Source organism: Oncorhynchus tshawytscha, unplaced genomic scaffold, assembly GCF_018296145.1.
Source record: "Oncorhynchus tshawytscha isolate Ot180627B unplaced genomic scaffold, Otsh_v2.0 Un_contig_4021_pilon_pilon, whole genome shotgun sequence".
NCBI lineage: Eukaryota > Metazoa > Chordata > Actinopteri > Salmoniformes > Salmonidae > Oncorhynchus > Oncorhynchus tshawytscha.
In genome coordinates, this window is record NW_024608783.1 from 60,881 (window position 1) to 80,605 (window position 19,725).

The following is a 19,725-nucleotide window of genomic DNA, read 5'->3' on the forward strand; positions in this document are numbered from 1 at the left end:
TAGGGTCCTGGTCTAAAGTAGTGTACTATATAGGGAATAGGGCCCTGGTCTAAAGTAGTGTACTATATAGGGTCCTGGTCTAAAGTAGTGCACTATATAGGGTCCTGGTCTAAAGTAGTGCACTATATAGGGCCTTGGTCTAAAGTAGTGTACTATTTAGGGCCCTGGTCTAAAGTAGTGTACTATATAGGGTCCTGGTCTAAAGTAGTGCACTATATAGGGTCCTGGTCTAAAGTAGTGCACTATATAGGGTCCTGGTCTAAAGTAGTGCACCATATAGGGCCCTGGGCTAAAGTAATGTACTATATAGGGAATATGGTCCTGGTCTAAAGTAGTGTACTATATAGGGTCCTTGTCTAAAGTAGTGCACTATATAGGGCCCTGGTCTAAAGTAGTGCACTATATAGGGCCCTGGTCTAAAGTAGTGTACTATATAGGGTCCTGGTCTAAAGTAGTGCACTATATAGGGTCCTGGTCTAAAGTAGTGCACTATATAGGGCCCTGGTCTAAAGTAGTGTACTATATAGGGTCCTTGTCTAAAGTAGTGCACTATATAGGGCCCTGGTCTAAAGTAGTGCACTATATAGGGCCCTGGTCTAAAGTAGTGTACTATATAGGGTCCTGGTCTAAAGTAGTGCACTATATAGGGTCCTGGTCTAAAGTAGTGCACTATATAGGGCCCTGGTCTAAAGTAGTGCACTATATAGGGCCCTGGGCTAAAGTAGTGTACTATATAGGGAATAGGGTCCTGGTCTAAAGTAGTGCACTATATAGGGCCCTGGTCTAAAGTACTGCACTATATAGGGTCCTGGTCTAAAGTAGTGTACTATATAGGGTCCTAGTCTAAAGTAGTGTACTATATAGGGCCTTGGTCTAAAGTAGTGTACTATTTAGGGTCCTGGCTGGTCTAAAGTAGTGTACTATATAGGCTCCTGGTCTAAAGTAGTGTACTATATAGGCTCCTGGTCTAAAGTAGTGTACTATATAGGCTCCTGGTCTAAAGTAGTGTACTATATAGGGTCCTGGTCTAAAGTAGTGCACTATATAGGGAATACGACCCTGGTCTCTATATAGGGAACAGGTCTCCAAATACCATCCTATTCTCTAGGGAACACGTCGTGCACTACATAGGGAATAGGGTCCTCCTCTGGTCGGGCAGATCAGACATGAGACGTGCCCTGGCTGCGGGCAGGGTTAGTGGTGGTTTATTATACCAACCCTTATGCCGTCCAGGGCCGTCCCTCTGTGGGCACGAGAACACCAGGACACCAGAACACCCCTGAATGACTGGAAGGACATTTAAAATACATAGTTGCTTCAGTAGTTTCAGGACAACAATAAATCCATCAAAATTGAAGATTAAAAAAAAAAAAAAAAAAAAAAAAAAAAAAGTCTGATTTACTGCATTGTGGTCCGTACCTGGCCATGAGAGCTCCCCCACCAGATAAAGATGGCCGCACCCTGCTCTTTAAGCCTTGGTGTTCCAGAGGATTATAGAAGTCAGTGATGACACGGAGCTGTCCAGCTGAGAGACACCAGACTCAGCACCCTGGCAAATCAGGAACAGAACCCCAGCTGCCGTGGCAACCTGGGCCTTGGTTCCGGAACCCTCGCGCCGAGCAGCTGTTGCACATTCCCCATCCTGGCGATGCTGGCGACCATGGAGACCAAGATGGAGATGATGGTTCTGCAGGTCTCTGGGGAGAGTCAACATGGAGTCATACACCTTGACCAGGAAGAGAAGAGGAAGTCATGCTGAAAGCTCAACTGTTAATATGAACTTTTAGTTTCAATACAGAACCATCACTTTGTGTATGTAGGTTAAAATGTCTACTCACCATCTTTAAAAGTCAATGAAACACCAGTCAGAAATAGTCTTCAGAAAATGTGCTTGTTCCTGAAAATACAACATCTTTGCATTAACTAGTGATGCCTCCACTTTGTCACTTGTTGTATTCAAAATGGCAGCATATTCCAAATTATCTGGTCTAATAAAGAATAGTGCACTATATAGGGAATACGGAGAAATCTTTGGCCCTTGGCCCTCTGACCTTGCATCTGTCCAGTACTCTGCACGTCACAGTATCATCCACAGCCTCTCCCAGAAGATCTGAGCCGTCACTATGTTGTTGCTGATAAAGACCGGGACTTTCCACAGCAGCAGGACAAGATGATTACCAACCAGCCCACGACCCCTGAGATGAACGTGAATTAATCCCCTCATGGGGAAATGAGTCTGTCATCCTTACAGACATAGTATATTCACAACAGTTAAATTATATATATTTAAAAAAATCATAGGATAATAAATATCTGATTGGTCAGGTAAAACGTACAGTATAGTCTGCACAGTGGCCGTTACGGTGCTGGGTGATGTCATGTGGTGTAGGACTACCTACAGCCCGACAAACATGGTGGTCAACAAGAGTCCTGAACTACTGCTACCTGCAGGGCAACTGGAGCCCAAACAGGATCAATAAGGACATGATGCAATGAGACAGCGATCAATTACCTTTTGAGGAATCGGTCTGAAGAAAAAAAAAGGACCCTTTTACTCAAAGGGTGTAGGCCTAGTATGAACCACACGGGGTAGCATCTCAAATGGTCTAGTCGGCTCTTCGTCGTCATATTCACATCGACTCCGTTTAAAACACATGCCAATTCCAGGTTACATATACTGCCTTTACATAGTAGGTTTTAAAATGGCAGAGAAATAAGGGGTAAAGGTAGATAAAAAATTAACTTGCATAAACCAAATTGCTTGACAAACTCAAAGGATGAGGAAGGTTTTTTTCCCCAAAGCATTCCATAAATGAAGCAGTTATAAACATTGGTCACCTGCTGCTCAACTGTGACCTAGTCTTCCTTGGAATCAATAGCCAGAACTGATTCCTTTTAACGAGACAGTAGGGGATTGATTTATAAAGGTAGGCGCGCTGGTGTCACCTGTTAATTAATAAATGAGCACAAATCCAATATCATCTCATGTCAACCAATCAACGGAAGGGAAAGATATAACGTGTTTTTGATCATGCCGCCGTTCTGAAATGAGAGAGACACAGACAGATAAAATCACAAATTGACTCGTTCAATATTAGGTTGGTGACAACGTTCAAAGAAACGTTAATCAAACACGTTGCAACAATGTTCCAATGTAACCCATAATATATGAAAACACATAAGATACCTTTCAATGTAGGGGCGTTTTAAAAAAAAAAAATTTTTTTAGATGATGTGCAGTGTCCTCCAATCACAAGACGTCTTTTTCCGCCGTAGGGCAATACAGACGTGAGTTTCATCCAATCAAATCTCTCGACTGGCGATACGCTCGGGACGCGTCGCGTTTCGGTCGCTGTAGCTACGCGCTAGGCCAGACGAGCAGTATGGCGGAAGAAGAGAGTGAATTTGAGTTGGAAGATTTTAAAAAAGAATTGAAGAGTTTATTTGTCAGTAGTTCAAGTGAAGAATACGGACTTCAAAGCAAGTTATATTGTGTACGGTTCTGTAAGGTAAAAGCAATGTATTGGAATTACACCTTGTGGGAGAGAAAGGGAAATACTTGTTTTCCCCAGTACAGACTCGTACTAGCTAACGGTAGCTAGCTAGCTAGCTTTCTCTAATCTATGCTAAGGCTAACTAGCCAACCAACCTATTCCCCTCCCCCCTTCAAAACAGACAGATAACAACCCGTAAATGGCTAGCTAGCATCCAATAAACCAACCTGTTTTTCCCCACTGTAATGTCACATATGTTATATCCTAATTCACCCTTTTCAGAATGCATGATAGTAAGCTAACTCGCTAGCTACGGGGAAAAGCATTGTCAAGTCGTTTTCGGGTAGCTTGCTTGTTAGCCAAGTTATCTTCAGTTCCCACTTTAGCTAGTTAGTTGAGCTGCTAGTTTACCAACAGTAGTTTCGGGAACGTGTTTAAGACCTCCAGTGGAATTCAATGTCTGCACTTTCATTTTTTGAAGTTGTTTTTTTACAGTTTGTCAGATTGAAGGTAGTGTGACTATGGCCTAGTTTGGTAATAATGTAGCTAGCGAAGTATTCAGTTGCTACTAAATAAGTTGAGATGGTGATACAGTGAAAGGGACAACAATTATTTTTAATTGGGCCCATCCAACGTCTTGGTATAGTTTCCCTATAAACTGTCTTTATTTTTCCTCCTCCCCTTTCCTACCTGTATCCCCCCCTTTCCTACCTGTATCCCTTCCCTTTCCTACCTGTATCCCTCCCCTTTCCCTCTCATCCTCCCTCTGCTCCCTTCCCCTGTAGTTGGTGGAGGTGTATTCAGGACGATGGCAGGTACCCTTGCCACAGCTGCAGGTGCTCCAGACTGCTCTATGTTCCTTTGTCCAAGCCTCGGCCTGCTTCCCGTCTGACTGTGAACATGTATGCTACACACTGAGTAGCCTTGCCCTGTAAGTATGAGTGTTGTTTACCTGCTCCGTAGGGGTACATAGACTGGGGGCGATAGGACAATATCTCCAGTATGAGTGTTGACTTGTTTACCTGCTCCTTGGAGTCCATAGTCCTGTCACCCCCAGTCTCCATCTCCAGTATGAGTGTTGACTTGTTTACCTGCTCCTTGGAGTCCATAGTCCTGTCACCCCCAGTCTCCATCTCCAGTATGAGTGTTGTTTTCTAGGGTGACTCTGCCCCTTTCAGCCTTGTTATTCCATCCCTGTTGTTACATTTATTGAAGGAGGTATGAGGCTTAAACAGTCCCCTCCCCCTTCTCTCCCCCACACCCCTCCCCCTTTCTCTCCCCACACCCCTCCCCTTTCTCTCCCCCACCTCACCCCTTTCTCTCCCCCACCTCACCCCTTTCTCTCCCTCACCCCTTTCTCTCCCCCACCCCTTTCTCTCCCCCACCCCTTTCTCCCCCCCACCCCTTTCTGTCTCCACAGGAGTGCTTTTGAGCTCTTGCTGTTTTTGAACAGAAATAAGATCCTGCAGGATCCCTTGAAAAAAAAAATCCTTGATTCGTTCCAGGTGAGTTGTCTTAACAACCCCTTGCTTCCTAGCCTGGTTCCATATCTGTTTGTGCTGTCTTGCCAGCTCCTATGGTTGTTGTCATGTCAACAAGACGACACAGAGGCTGTGTTGACTCAGCTGACCAATCAGATCATATCTGTTTGAATCAGCTGACCAATCAGATCATATCCATTTCTCACTGCTTTATGGAATGCTCTAAAACCTCACTCTGAGTTTGGCAAGATGGCACGTAAGATCTTGGACCAGGCTAACCTCTTCCTCCTTTTTTCAGGAATGTTTTTCCCAGCTGGAGAGACACCAGAACATCCACCTGCTGCAGGTGGGACAGATCATCAGAGAGAAGGGACCGTGGACCAACCCCATACTACAGGCCATCCTGAAGGACTCACAACTGCCCCGGGATGAAGGTGAGAGTCTGGGAGAGAAAGGCAGGATGAGAGGGAAGGGCCATGGACCAACTTCTACATACTCATCCATGTTGTATTACTGACTAGAAACCTGTCCTGTAAATATCTGCTCTGGAGTCGTCCATCTATAATGACAGGAGTCCGTTAACTAGAGGTTCCTCTCTCTGTGGATTTAATATTTACTACTGTTACACTCCTTTCTCTTTCTTCCCCAAATATAGAGCACTATTTGGGATGCAGCATTGACCCTTGACCTGTCTCTCTCCACAGTGGCCCGGTGCCTAGGCTCAGAGGTGCTACATTGACCCTTGACCTGTCTCTCTCCACAGTGGACCGGTACCTAGGCTCAGAGGTGCAACATTGACCCTTGACCTGTCTCTCTCCACAGTGGACCGGTACCTAGGCTCAGAGGTGCAACATTGACCCTTGACCTGTCTCTCTCCACAGTGGACCGCTACCTAGGCTCAGAGGTGCCAGTGTTCTTTGAGCTGCGTGTTCGTTACCTGCTGTCCAGTGAGATGTTCACCGAGGCGGTGGTCTTGGCTAAGACCTGCTCTCAGCATCCCGTTGCCGGGCGACACCTGTTCTTCCGACAGGCCTACCTCACCTGCCTGTTGAAGGCATCGCTCCCTCGCCATATGCACGAAGAGGTGAGGGGAACAAACTTTGGTTATTAGGATTCCTGGGTTCTGGATAATAGCATCTGCTATATGACTTAAATATAAGATGTTGGGAATTGGGGGGGGGGGCTAATGACTGCTCGGGATAATTACTGTAATTGATAGATGGGATCTACTGTAGAGACGAGAGGATGGACTCATGCTAGATGGGAGTTAGAGATGAGAGGATGGACTGATATGCTAGATGGGATCTACTGTAGAGATGAGAGGATGAACTGATGCTAGCTGGGATGTCGAGATGAGAGTATGGACTGATGCTAGCTGGGATGTCGAGATGAGAGGATGGACTGATATGCTAGCTGGGATCTACAGTAGAGATGAGAGGATGGACTGATATGCTAGCTGGGATCTACAGTAGAGATGAGAGGATGGACTGATATGCTAGCTGGGATCTACAGTAGAGATGAGAGGATGGACTGATATGCTAGCTGGGATCTACAGTAGAGATGAGAGGATGGACTGATATGCTAGCTGGGCTGTAGAGATGAGAGGATGGACTGATATGCTAGCTGGGATCTACAGTAGAGATGAGAGGATGGACTGATATGCTAGCTGGGATCTACAGTAGAGATGAGAGGATGGACTGATATGCTAGATGGGATGTAGAGATGAGAGGATGAACTGATATGCTAGCTGGGATCTACAGTAGAGATGAGAGGATGGACTGATATGCTAGCTGGGATCTACAGTAGAGATGAGATGAGAGGATGGACTGATATGCTAGCTGGGCTGTAGAGATGAGAGGATGGACTGATATGCTAGCTGGGATCTACAGTAGAGATGAGAGGATGGACTGATATGCTAGCTGGGATCTACAGTAGAGATGAGAGGATGGACTGATATGCTAGATGGGATGTAGAGATGAGAGGATGAACTGATATGCTAGCTGGGATCTACAGTAGAGATGAGAGGATGGACTGATATGCTAGCTGGGATCTACAGTAGAGATGAGAGGATGGACTGATATGCTAGCTGGGATCTACAGTAGAGATGAGAGGATGGACTGATATGCTAGCTGGGATCTACAGTAGAGATGAGAGGATGGACTGATATGCTAGCTGGGCTGTAGAGATGAGAGGATGGACTGATATGCTAGCTGGGATCTACAGTAGAGATGAGAGGATGGACTGATATGCTAGCTGGGATCTACAGTAGAGATGAGAGGATGGACTGATATGCTAGATGGGATGTAGAGATGAGAGGATGAACTGATATGCTAGATGGGATGTAGAGATGAGAGGATGAACTGATATGCTAGCTGGGATCTACAGTAGAGATGAGAGGATGGACTGATATGCTAGCTGGGCTGTAGAGATGAGAGGATGGACTGATATGCTAGCTGGGATCTACAGTAGAGATGAGAGGATGGACTGATATGCTAGCTGGGATCTACAGTAGAGATGAGAGGATGGACTGATATGCTAGCTGGGATCTACAGTAGAGATGAGAGGATGGACTGATATGCTAGCTGGGCTGTAGAGATGAGAGGATGGACTGATATGCTAGCTGGGATCTACAGTAGAGATGAGAGGATGGACTGATATGCTAGCTGGGATCTACAGTAGAGATGAGAGGATGGACTGATATGCTAGATGGGATGTAGAGATGAGAGGATGGACTGATATGCTAGATGGGATGTAGAGATGAGAGGATGAACTGATATGCTAGCTGGGATCTACAGTAGAGATGAGAGGATGGACTGATATGCTAGCTGGGATCTACAGTAGAGATGAGAGGATGGACTGATATGCTAGCTGGGATCTACAGTAGAGATGAGAGGATGGACTGATATGCTAGCTGGGATCTACAGTAGAGATGAGAGGATGGACTGATATGCTAGCTGGGATCTACAGTAGAGATGAGAGGATGGACTGATATGCTAGCTGGGATCTACAGTAGAGATGAGAGGATGGACTGATATGCTAGCTGGGATCTACAGTAGAGATGAGAGGATGGACTGATATGCTAGATGGGATCTACAGTAGAGATGAGAGGATGGACTGATATGCTAGCTGGGATCCACAGTGGAGATGAGAGGATGGACTGATATGCTAGCTGGGATCTACAGTAGAGATGAGGATGGACTGGTATGCTAGCTGGGATGTAGAGTAGAGATGAGAGGATGGACTGATATGCTAGCTGGGATGTAGAGTAGAGATGAGAGGATGGACTGATATGCTAGCTGGGATGTAGAGTAGAGATGAGAGGATGGACTGATATGCTAGCTGGGATGTAGAGTAGAGATGAGAGGATGGACTGATATGCTAGCTGGGATGTAGAGTAGAGATGAGAGGATGGACTGATATGCTAGCTGGGATGTAGAGTAGAGATGAGAGGATGGACTGATATGCTAGCTGGGATCTACAGTAGAGATGAGGATGGACTGGTATGCTAGCTGGGATGTAGAGATGAGAGGATGGACTGATATGCTAGCTGGGATGTAGAGATGAGAGGATGGACTGATATGCTAGCTGGGATCTACAGTAGAGATGAGAGGATGGACTGATATGCTAGCTGGGATCTACAGTAGAGATGAGAGGATGGACTGATATGCTAGCTGGGATGTAGAGTAGAGATGAGAGGATGGACTGATATGCTAGCTGGGATGTAGAGTAGAGATGAGAGGATGGACTGATATGCTAGCTGGGATGTAGAGTAGAGATGAGGATGGACTGGTATGCTAGCTGGGATGTAGAGATGAGAGGATGGACTGATATGCTAGCTGGGATGTAGAGATGAGAGGATGGACTGATATGCTAGCTGGGATCTACAGTAGAGATGAGAGGATGGACTGATATGCTAGCTGGGATCTACAGTAGAGATGAGAGGATGGACTGATATGCTAGCTGGGATCTACAGTAGAGATGAGAGGATGGACTGATATGCTAGCTGGGATGTAGAGATGAGAGGATGGACTGATATGCTAGATGGGATCTACAGTAGAGATGAGAGGATGGACTGATATGCTAGATGGGATGTAGAGATGAGAGGATGGACTGATATGCTAGCTGGGATATACAGTAGAGATGAGAGGATGGACTGATATGCTAGATGGGATCTACAGTAGAGATGAGAGGATGGACTGATATGCTAGCTGGGATCTACAGTAGAGATGAGAGGATGGACTGATATGCTAGCTGGGATCTACAGTAGAGATGAGAGGATGGACTGATATGCTAGCTGGGATCTACAGTAGAGATGAGAGGATGGACTGATATGCTAGCTGGGATCTACAGTAGAGATGAGAGGATGGACTGATATGCTAGCTGGGATGTAGAGATGAGAGGATGGACTGATATGCTAGCTGGGATATACAGTAGAGATGAGAGGATGGACTGATATGCTAGATGGGATCTACAGTAGAGATGAGTGGATGGACTGATATGCTAGCTGGGATCTACAGTAGAGATGAGAGGATGGACTGATATGCTAGCTGGGATCTACAGTAGAGATGAGAGGATGAACTGATATGCTAGCTGGGATCTACAGTAGAGATGAGAGGATGGACTGATATGCTAGCTGGGATCTACAGTAGAGATGAGAGGATGGACTGATATGCTAGCTGGGATCTCAGTAGAGATGAGAGGATGGACTGATATGCTAGCTGGGATGTAGAGATGAGAGGATGGACTGATATGCTAGCTGGGATCTACAGTAGAGATGAGAGGATGGACTGATATGCTAGCTGGGATCTACAGTAGAGATGAGAGGATGGACTGATATGCTAGCTGGGATCTACAGTAGAGATGAGAGGATGGACTGATATGCTAGATGGGATGTAGAGATGAGAGGATGGACTGATATGCTAGCTGGGATATACAGTAGAGATGAGAGGATGGACTGATATGCTAGATGGGATCTACAGTAGAGATGAGAGGATGGACTGATATGCTAGCTGGGATCTACAGTAGAGATGAGAGGATGGACTGATATGCTAGCTGGGATCTACAGTAGAGATGAGAGGATGGACTGATATGCTAGCTGGGATCTACAGTAGAGATGAGAGGATGGACTGATATGCTAGCTGGGATGTAGAGATGAGAGGATGGACTGATATGCTAGCTGGGATGTAGAGATGAGAGGATGGACTGATATGCTAGCTGGGATATACAGTAGAGATGAGAGGATGGACTGATATGCTAGATGGGATCTACAGTAGAGATGAGTGGATGGACTGATATGCTAGCTGGGATCTACAGTAGAGATGAGAGGATGGACTGATATGCTAGCTGGGATCTACAGTAGAGATGAGAGGATGGACTGATATGCTAGCTGGGATCTACAGTAGAGATGAGATGAGAGGATGGACTGATATGCTAGCTGGGCTGTAGAGATGAGAGGATGGACTGATATGCTAGCTGGGATCTACAGTAGAGATGAGAGGATGGACTGATATGCTAGCTGGGATCTACAGTAGAGATGAGAGGATGGACTGATATGCTAGATGGGATGTAGAGATGAGAGGATGAACTGATATGCTAGCTGGGATCTACAGTAGAGATGAGAGGATGGACTGATATGCTAGCTGGGATCTACAGTAGAGATGAGAGGATGGACTGATATGCTAGCTGGGATCTACAGTAGAGATGAGAGGATGGACTGATATGCTAGCTGGGATCTACAGTAGAGATGAGAGGATGGACTGATATGCTAGCTGGGCTGTAGAGATGAGAGGATGGACTGATATGCTAGCTGGGATCTACAGTAGAGATGAGAGGATGGACTGATATGCTAGCTGGGATCTACAGTAGAGATGAGAGGATGGACTGATATGCTAGATGGGATGTAGAGATGAGAGGATGAACTGATATGCTAGATGGGATGTAGAGATGAGAGGATGAACTGATATGCTAGCTGGGATCTACAGTAGAGATGAGAGGATGGACTGATATGCTAGCTGGGCTGTAGAGATGAGAGGATGGACTGATATGCTAGCTGGGATCTACAGTAGAGATGAGAGGATGGACTGATATGCTAGCTGGGATCTACAGTAGAGATGAGAGGATGGACTGATATGCTAGCTGGGATCTACAGTAGAGATGAGAGGATGGACTGATATGCTAGCTGGGCTGTAGAGATGAGAGGATGGACTGATATGCTAGCTGGGATCTACAGTAGAGATGAGAGGATGGACTGATATGCTAGCTGGGATCTACAGTAGAGATGAGAGGATGGACTGATATGCTAGATGGGATGTAGAGATGAGAGGATGGACTGATATGCTAGATGGGATGTAGAGATGAGAGGATGAACTGATATGCTAGCTGGGATCTACAGTAGAGATGAGAGGATGGACTGATATGCTAGCTGGGATCTACAGTAGAGATGAGAGGATGGACTGATATGCTAGCTGGGATCTACAGTAGAGATGAGAGGATGGACTGATATGCTAGCTGGGATCTACAGTAGAGATGAGAGGATGGACTGATATGCTAGCTGGGATCTACAGTAGAGATGAGAGGATGGACTGATATGCTAGCTGGGATCTACAGTAGAGATGAGAGGATGGACTGATATGCTAGCTGGGATCTACAGTAGAGATGAGAGGATGGACTGATATGCTAGATGGGATCTACAGTAGAGATGAGAGGATGGACTGATATGCTAGCTGGGATCCACAGTGGAGATGAGAGGATGGACTGATATGCTAGCTGGGATCTACAGTAGAGATGAGGATGGACTGGTATGCTAGCTGGGATGTAGAGTAGAGATGAGAGGATGGACTGATATGCTAGCTGGGATGTAGAGTAGAGATGAGAGGATGGACTGATATGCTAGCTGGGATGTAGAGTAGAGATGAGAGGATGGACTGATATGCTAGCTGGGATGTAGAGTAGAGATGAGAGGATGGACTGATATGCTAGCTGGGATGTAGAGTAGAGATGAGAGGATGGACTGATATGCTAGCTGGGATCTACAGTAGAGATGAGAGGATGGACTGATATGCTAGCTGGGATCTACAGTAGAGATGAGGATGGACTGGTATGCTAGCTGGGATGTAGAGATGAGAGGATGGACTGATATGCTAGCTGGGATGTAGAGATGAGAGGATGGACTGATATGCTAGCTGGGATCTACAGTAGAGATGAGAGGATGGACTGATATGCTAGCTGGGATCTACAGTAGAGATGAGAGGATGGACTGATATGCTAGCTGGGATGTAGAGTAGAGATGAGAGGATGGACTGATATGCTAGCTGGGATGTAGAGTAGAGATGAGAGGATGGACTGATATGCTAGCTGGGATGTAGAGTAGAGATGAGGATGGACTGGTATGCTAGCTGGGATGTAGAGATGAGAGGATGGACTGATATGCTAGCTGGGATGTAGAGATGAGAGGATGGACTGATATGCTAGCTGGGATATACAGTAGAGATGAGAGGATGGACTGATATGCTAGCTGGGATCTACAGTAGAGATGAGAGGATGGACTGATATGCTAGCTGGGATCTACAGTAGAGATGAGAGGATGGACTGATATGCTAGCTGGGATGTAGAGATGAGAGGATGGACTGATATGCTAGATGGGATCTACAGTAGAGATGAGAGGATGGACTGATATGCTAGATGGGATGTAGAGATGAGAGGATGGACTGATATGCTAGCTGGGATATACAGTAGAGATGAGAGGATGGACTGATATGCTAGATGGGATCTACAGTAGAGATGAGAGGATGGACTGATATGCTAGCTGGGATCTACAGTAGAGATGAGAGGATGGACTGATATGCTAGCTGGGATCTACAGTAGAGATGAGAGGATGGACTGATATCTAGCTGGGATCTACAGTAGAGATGAGAGGATGGACTGATATGCTAGCTGGGATCTACAGTAGAGATGAGAGGATGGACTGATATGCTAGCTGGGATGTAGAGATGAGAGGATGGACTGATATGCTAGCTGGGATGTAGAGATGAGAGGATGGACTGATATGCTAGCTGGGATATACAGTAGAGATGAGAGGATGGACTGATATGCTAGATGGGATCTACAGTAGAGATGAGTGGATGGACTGATATGCTAGCTGGGATCTACAGTAGAGATGAGAGGATGGACTGATATGCTAGCTGGGATCTACAGTAGAGATGAGAGGATGAACTGATATGCTAGCTGGGATCTACAGTAGAGATGAGAGGATGGACTGATATGCTAGCTGGGATCTACAGTAGAGATGAGAGGATGGACTGATATGCTAGCTGGGATCTACAGTAGAGATGAGAGGATGGACTGATATGCTAGCTGGGATGTAGAGATGAGAGGATGGACTGATATGCTAGCTGGGATCTACAGTAGAGATGAGAGGATGGACTGATATGCTAGCTGGGATCTACAGTAGAGATGAGAGGATGGACTGATATGCTAGATGGGATCTACAGTAGAGATGAGAGGATGGACTGATATGCTAGATGGGATGTAGAGATGAGAGGATGAACTGATATGCTAGCTGGGATATACAGTAGAGATGAGAGGATGGACTGATATGCTAGATGGGATCTACAGTAGAGATGAGAGGATGGACTGATATGCTAGCTGGGATCTACAGTAGAGATGAGAGGATGGACTGATATGCTAGCTGGGATCTACAGTAGAGATGAGAGGATGGACTGATATGCTAGATGGGATCTACAGTAGAGATGAGAGGATGGACTGATATGCTAGCTGGGATGTAGAGATGAGAGGATGGACTGATATGCTAGCTGGGATGTAGAGATGAGAGGATGGACTGATATGCTAGCTGGGATATACAGTAGAGATGAGAGGATGGACTGATATGCTAGATGGGATCTACAGTAGAGATGAGTGGATGGACTGATATGCTAGCTGGGATCTACAGTAGAGATGAGAGGATGGACTGATATGCTAGCTGGGATCTACAGTAGAGATGAGAGGATGAACTGATATGCTAGCTGGGATCTACAGTAGAGATGAGAGGATGGACTGATATGCTAGCTGGGATCTACAGTAGAGATGAGAGGATGGACTGATATGCTAGCTGGGATGTAGAGATGAGAGGATGGACTGATATGCTAGCTGGGATCTACAGTAGAGATGAGAGGATGGACTGATATGCTAGCTGGGATCTACAGTAGAGATGAGAGGATGGACTGATATGCTAGCTGGGATCTACCGTAGAGATGAGAGGATGGACTGATATGCTAGCTGGGATCTACAGTAGAGATGAGAGGATAAGGTTTTGACAAAGATGATGTGTTTTGTACAAGAGCACTAATACAAGCACTAAGTCATTCCTAAATGTGTTTGTTGCAGTCCATATTTGAGTTGCTTCCTTTCCCCCTTGTTTGGAAGGTTTAGTCGGTCACGTATGGGGGTGGATGGGTTTGCTGACGACAGGTAGAAGACAATAGTAATTTCTGCTAGCCTGCTAGATGGCGATATTTGACCAGTACTCATTTTTTTTTTTTTTTAATCATCTGTTTACCTCTTAGTTTTGGGTGATGTCATTAGGAATCTAGGAGTGATGTCATTAGGAATCTAGCAGTGATGTCATTAGGAATCTAGGAGTGATGTCATTAGGAATCTAGCAGTGATGTCATTAGGAATCTAGCAGTGATGTCATTAGGAATCTAGCAGTGATGTCATTAGGAATCTAGCAGTGATGTAGTGGGGAGAATTTAGCCGATGTGGTGGGGAGAATTTAGCCGATGTGGTGGGGAGAATTTAGCCGATGTGGTGGGGAGAATTTAGCCGATGTGGTGGGGAGAATTTAGCCGATGTGGTGGGGAGAATTTAGCCGATGTGGTGGGGAGAAATAGCTGAAAGTAACGCTCCCCTAACAGTATAGCCCTGCGTTCGCCCTCCACTACACCACTGGAATCTACCGTATAAATGCTTGAATGATGTCACCATTTCTTCTTCTTCTCTCTCTCTCCCTGTAGATGTCTGACATCGACGGTAAAGACGCTGTGGATATCGTGTGTAACACAGAGAGTGAGGAGAGTGACGAGACGCTCCTGGCCCTCTGCACAGCCTTCCTCTCTCAGCAGCTACACCGGGGAGACCTGTACTGCATGTGGTGAGCCTCGTCTATACACATCATACTGGTCTGTGTTCTATAGGGGAGACCTGTACTGCATGTGGTGAGCCTCGTCACTGTCTATACACATCATACTGGTCTGTGTTCTATAGGGGGGAGACCTGTACTGCATGTGGTGAGCCTCGTCACTGTCTATACACATCATACTGGTCTGTGTTCTACAGGGGGGAGACCTGAACTGCATGTGGTGAGCCTTGTCACTGTCTATACACATCATACCGGTCTGTGTTCTACAGGGGGGACGTGTGTATGGTACCGGTCTGTGTTCTATAGGGGAGACCTGTACTGCATGTGGTGAGCCTCGTCACTGTCTATACACATCATACTGGTCTGTGTTCTATAGGGGGAGACCTGTACTGCATGTGGTGAGCCTCGTCACTGTCTATACACATCATACTGGTCTGTGTTCTATAGGGGGACGTGTGTATGGTACCGGTCTGTGTTCTACAGGGGGCGTGTGTATGGTACCGGTCTGTGTTCTATAGGGGAGACCTGTACTGCATGTGGTGAGCCTCGTCACTGTCTATACACATCATACTGGTCTGTGTTCTATAGGGGAGACCTGTACTGCATGTGGTGAGCCTCGTCACTGTCTATACACATCATACTGGTCTGTGTTCTATAGGGGAGACCTGTACTGCATGTGGTGAGCCTCGTCACTGTCTATACACATCATACTGGTCTGTGTTCTACAGGGGGACGTGTGTATGGTACCGGTCTGTGTTCTACAGGGGGCGTGTGTATGGTACCGGTCTGTGTTCTATAGGGGAGACCTGTACTGCATGTGGTGAGCCTCGTCACTGTCTATACACATCATACTGGTCTGTGTTCTATAGGGGGAGACCTGTACTGCATGTGGTGAGCCTCGTCACTGTCTATACACATCATACTGGTCTGTGTTCTACAGGGGGACGTGTGTATGGTACCGGTCTGTGTTCTATAGGGGAGACCTGTACTGCATGTGGTGAGCCTCGTCACTGTCTATACACATCATACTGGTCTGTGTTCTATAGGGGGAGACCTGTACTGCATGTGGTGAGCCTCGTCACTGTCTATACACATCATACTGGTCTGTGTTCTACAGGGGGGGGACGTGTGTATGGTACCGGTCTGTGTTCTACAGGGGGCGTGTGTATGGTACCGGTCTGTGTTCTACAGGGGGACGTGTGTATGGTACCGGTCTGTGTTCTATAGGGGAGACCTGTACTGCATGTGGTGAGCCTCGTCACTGTCTATACACATCATACTGGTCTGTGTTCTACAGGGGGATGTGTGTATGGTACCGGTCTGTGTTCTACAGGGGGGACGTGTGTATGGTACCGGTCTGTGTTCTACAGGGGGCGTGTGCATGGTACCGGTCTGTGTTCTACAGGGGGCGTGTGCATGGTACCGGTCTGTGTTCTATAGGGGGGCGTGTGCATGGTACCGGTCTGTGTTCTATAGGGGGACGTGTGTATGGTACCGGTCTGTGTTCTATAGGGGGTGTATGGTACCGGTCTGTGGGGGCGTGTGTATGGTACCGGTCTGTGTTCTACAGGGGAGACCTGTACTGCATGTGGTGAGCCTCGTCACTGTCTATACACATCATACTGGTCTGTGTTCTACAGGGGACGTGTGTATGGTACCGGTCTGTGTTCTACAGGGGGACGTGTATGGTACCGGTCTGTGTTCTACAGGGGGACGTGTGTATGGTACCGGTCTGTGTTCTACAGGGGGCGTGTGTATGGTACCGGTCTGTGTTCTACAGGGGGAGACCTGTACTGCATGTGGTGAGCCTCGTCACTGTCTATACACATCATACTGGTCTGTGTTCTATAGGGGGCGTGTGTATGGTACGGTCTGTGTTCTACAGGGGGACGTGTGTATGGTACCGGTCTGTGTTCTATAGGGGGAGACCTGTACTGCATGTGGTGAGCCTCGTCACTGTCTATACACATCATACTGGTCTGTGTTCTACAGGGGGACGTGTGTATGGTACGGTCTGTGTTCTACAGGGGGCGTGTGTATGGTACCGGTCTGTGTTCTACAGGGGGACGTGTGTATGGTACCGGTCTGTGTTCTACAGGGGGACGTGTGTATGGTACCGGTCTGTGTTCTACAGGGGAGACCTGTACTGCATGTGGTGAGCCTCGTCACTGTCTATACACATACTGGTCTGTGTTCTACAGGGGGGGCGTGTGTATGGTACCGGTCTGTGTTCTATAGGGGGCGTGTGTATGGTACCGGTCTGTGTTCTACAGGGGGACGTGTGTATGGTACCGGTCTGTGTTCTACAGGGGGGGACGTGTGTATGGTACCGGTCTGTGTTCTACAGGGGGGACGTGTGTATGGTACCGGTCTGTGTTCTACAGGGGGACGTGTGTATGGTACCGGTCTGTGTTCTACAGGGGGACGTGTGTATGGTACCGGTCTGTGTTCTACAGGGGGACGTGTGTATGGTACCGGTCTGTGTTCTACAGGGGGACGTGTGTATGGTACCGGTCTGTGTTCTACAGGGGGACGTGTGTATGGTACCGGTCTGTGTTCTACAGGGGGGACGTGTGTATGGTACCGGTCTGTGTTCTACAGGGGGACGTGTGTATGGTACCGGTCTGTGTTCTACAGGGGGACGTGTGTATGGTACCGGTCTGTGTTCTACAGGGGGACGTGTGTATGGTACCGGTCTGTGTTCTATAGGGGGACGTGTGTATGGTACCGGTCTGTGTTCTACAGGGGGACGTGTGTATGGTACCGGTCTGTGTTCTACAGGGGGGGACTGCATGTGTATGGTCTATACCTGGTCTGTGTTCTACAGGGGGGCGTGTGTATGGTACCGGTCTGTGTTCTACAGGGGGACGTGTGTATGGTACCGGTCTGTGTTCTACAGGGGGCGTGTGTATGGTACCGGTCTGTGTTCTACAGGGGGCGTGTGTATGGTACCGGTCTGTGTTCTACAGGGGGACGTGTGTATGGTACCGGTCTGTGTTCTACAGGGGGCGTGTGTATGGTACCGGTCTGTGTTCTACAGGGGCGTGTGTATGGTACGGTCTGTGTTCTATAGGGGTGTGTGTATGGTACCGGTCTGTGTTCTACACCGGGGGGAACTGCATGTGGTGATCGTCACTGTCTATGCACATCATACTGGTCTGTGTTCTACAGGGGGGACGTGTGTATGGTACCGGTCTGTGTTCTACAGGGGGCGTGTGTATGGTACGGTCTGTGTTCTACAGGGGGACGTGTGTATGGTACCGGTCTGTGTTCTACATCGGGGGGGCGTGTGTATGGTACCGGTCTGTGTTCTACAGGGGGACGTGTGTATGGTACCGGTCTGTGTTCTACAGGGGGACTGCGTGTGTACTGTACTGGTCTGTGTTCTACAGGGGGACGTGTGTATGGTACCGGTCTGTGTTCTACAGGGGGGACGTGTGTATGGTACCGGTCTGTGTTCTACAGGGGGCGTGTGTATGGTACGGTCTGTGTTCTACAGGGGGACGTGTGTATGGTACCGGTCTGTGTTCTACATAGGGGGTTCTACAGGAGAGACGTGTGTATGGTACCGGTCTGTGTTCTACGGGGGGGGCGTGTGTATGGTACCGGTCTGTGTTCTACAGGGGGCGTGTGTATGGTACCGGTCTGTGTTCTACAGGGGGCGTGTGTATGGTACCGGTCTGTGTTCTACAGGGGGGGGCGTGTGTATGGTACCGGTCTGTGTTCTACAGGGGGGCGTGTGTATGGTACCGGTCTGTGTTCTACAGGGGGCGTGTGTATGGTACCGGTCTGTGTTCTACAGGGGGACGTGTGTATGGTACCGGTCTGTGTTCTACAGGGGGCGTGTGTATGGTACCGGTCTGTGTTCTACAGGGGGGCGTGTGTATGGTACCGGTCTGTGTTCTACAGGGGGGCGTGTGTATGGTACCGGTCTGTGTTCTACAGGGGGCGTGTGTATGGTACGGTCTGTGTTCTACAGGGGGGCGTGTGTATGGTACGGTCTGTGTTCTACAGGGGGCGTGTGTATGGTACCGGTCTGTGTTCTACAGGGGGCGTGTGTATGGTACCGGTCTGTGTTCTACAGGGGGCGTGTGTATGGTACGGTCTGTGTTCTACAGGGGGGACGTGTGTATGGTACCGGTCTGTGTTCTATCAGGGGGACGTGTGTATGGTACCGGTCTGTGTTCTACAGGGGGGCGTGTGTATGGTACGGTCTGTGTTCTACAGGGGGACGTGTGTATGGTACCGGTCTGTGTTCTACAGGGGGGCGTGTGTATGGTACCGGTCTGTGTTCTACAGGGGGGACGTGTGTATGGTACCGGTCTGTGTTCTACAGGGGACGTGTGTATGGTACCGGTCTGTGTTCTACAGGGGGGGCGTGGGGTACCGGTCTGTGTTCTAGGGGGGGGGACGTGTGTATGGTACCGGTCTGTGTTCTATAGGGGGACGTGTATGGTACCGGTCTGTGTTCTACGGGGGCGTGTATGGTACCGGTCTGTGTTCTACAGGGGGGACGTGGTATGGTACCGGTCTGTGTTCTACAGGGGGACGTGTATGGTACGGTCTGTGTTCTACAGAGAGGGACGTGTGCATGGTACGGTCTGTGTTCTACAGG

General features: G+C 47.8%; 1 protein-coding gene and 1 long non-coding RNA gene across 3 annotated transcripts; one reads left to right on the forward strand and one right to left on the reverse strand.

Annotated features, from left to right (window-relative positions):
• Positions 1-1,414: 1,414 nt before the first annotated feature.
• LOC121843814 lies at positions 1,415-3,127 on the reverse strand. 2 transcript variants are annotated; one of them, XR_006081754.1, is made up of 4 exons: positions 2,513-3,127; positions 2,052-2,195; positions 1,839-1,897; positions 1,415-1,726 (listed from the first exon to the last, which is right to left on the reverse strand). It is a non-coding gene; the product is annotated as an uncharacterized LOC121843814 (long non-coding RNA). The 2 variants fall into 2 exon arrangements; XR_006081753.1 differs by having other exon boundaries at positions 1,419-1,697; positions 2,513-3,125.
• Positions 3,128-3,289: 162 nt separating this feature from the next.
• LOC112239918 (zinc finger protein 292-like) lies at positions 3,290-15,433 on the forward strand. The gene is made up of 6 exons (XM_042313660.1): positions 3,290-3,509; positions 4,280-4,425; positions 4,915-4,999; positions 5,274-5,409; positions 5,857-6,059; positions 14,986-15,433. The coding sequence occupies exons 1-6, from the start codon at positions 3,384-3,386 to the stop codon at positions 15,124-15,126; spliced, it is 837 nt and encodes a 278-aa protein (XP_042169594.1). The 5' UTR covers positions 3,290-3,383; the 3' UTR covers positions 15,127-15,433.
• The last annotated feature ends 4,292 nt before the right edge of the window (positions 15,434-19,725 follow it).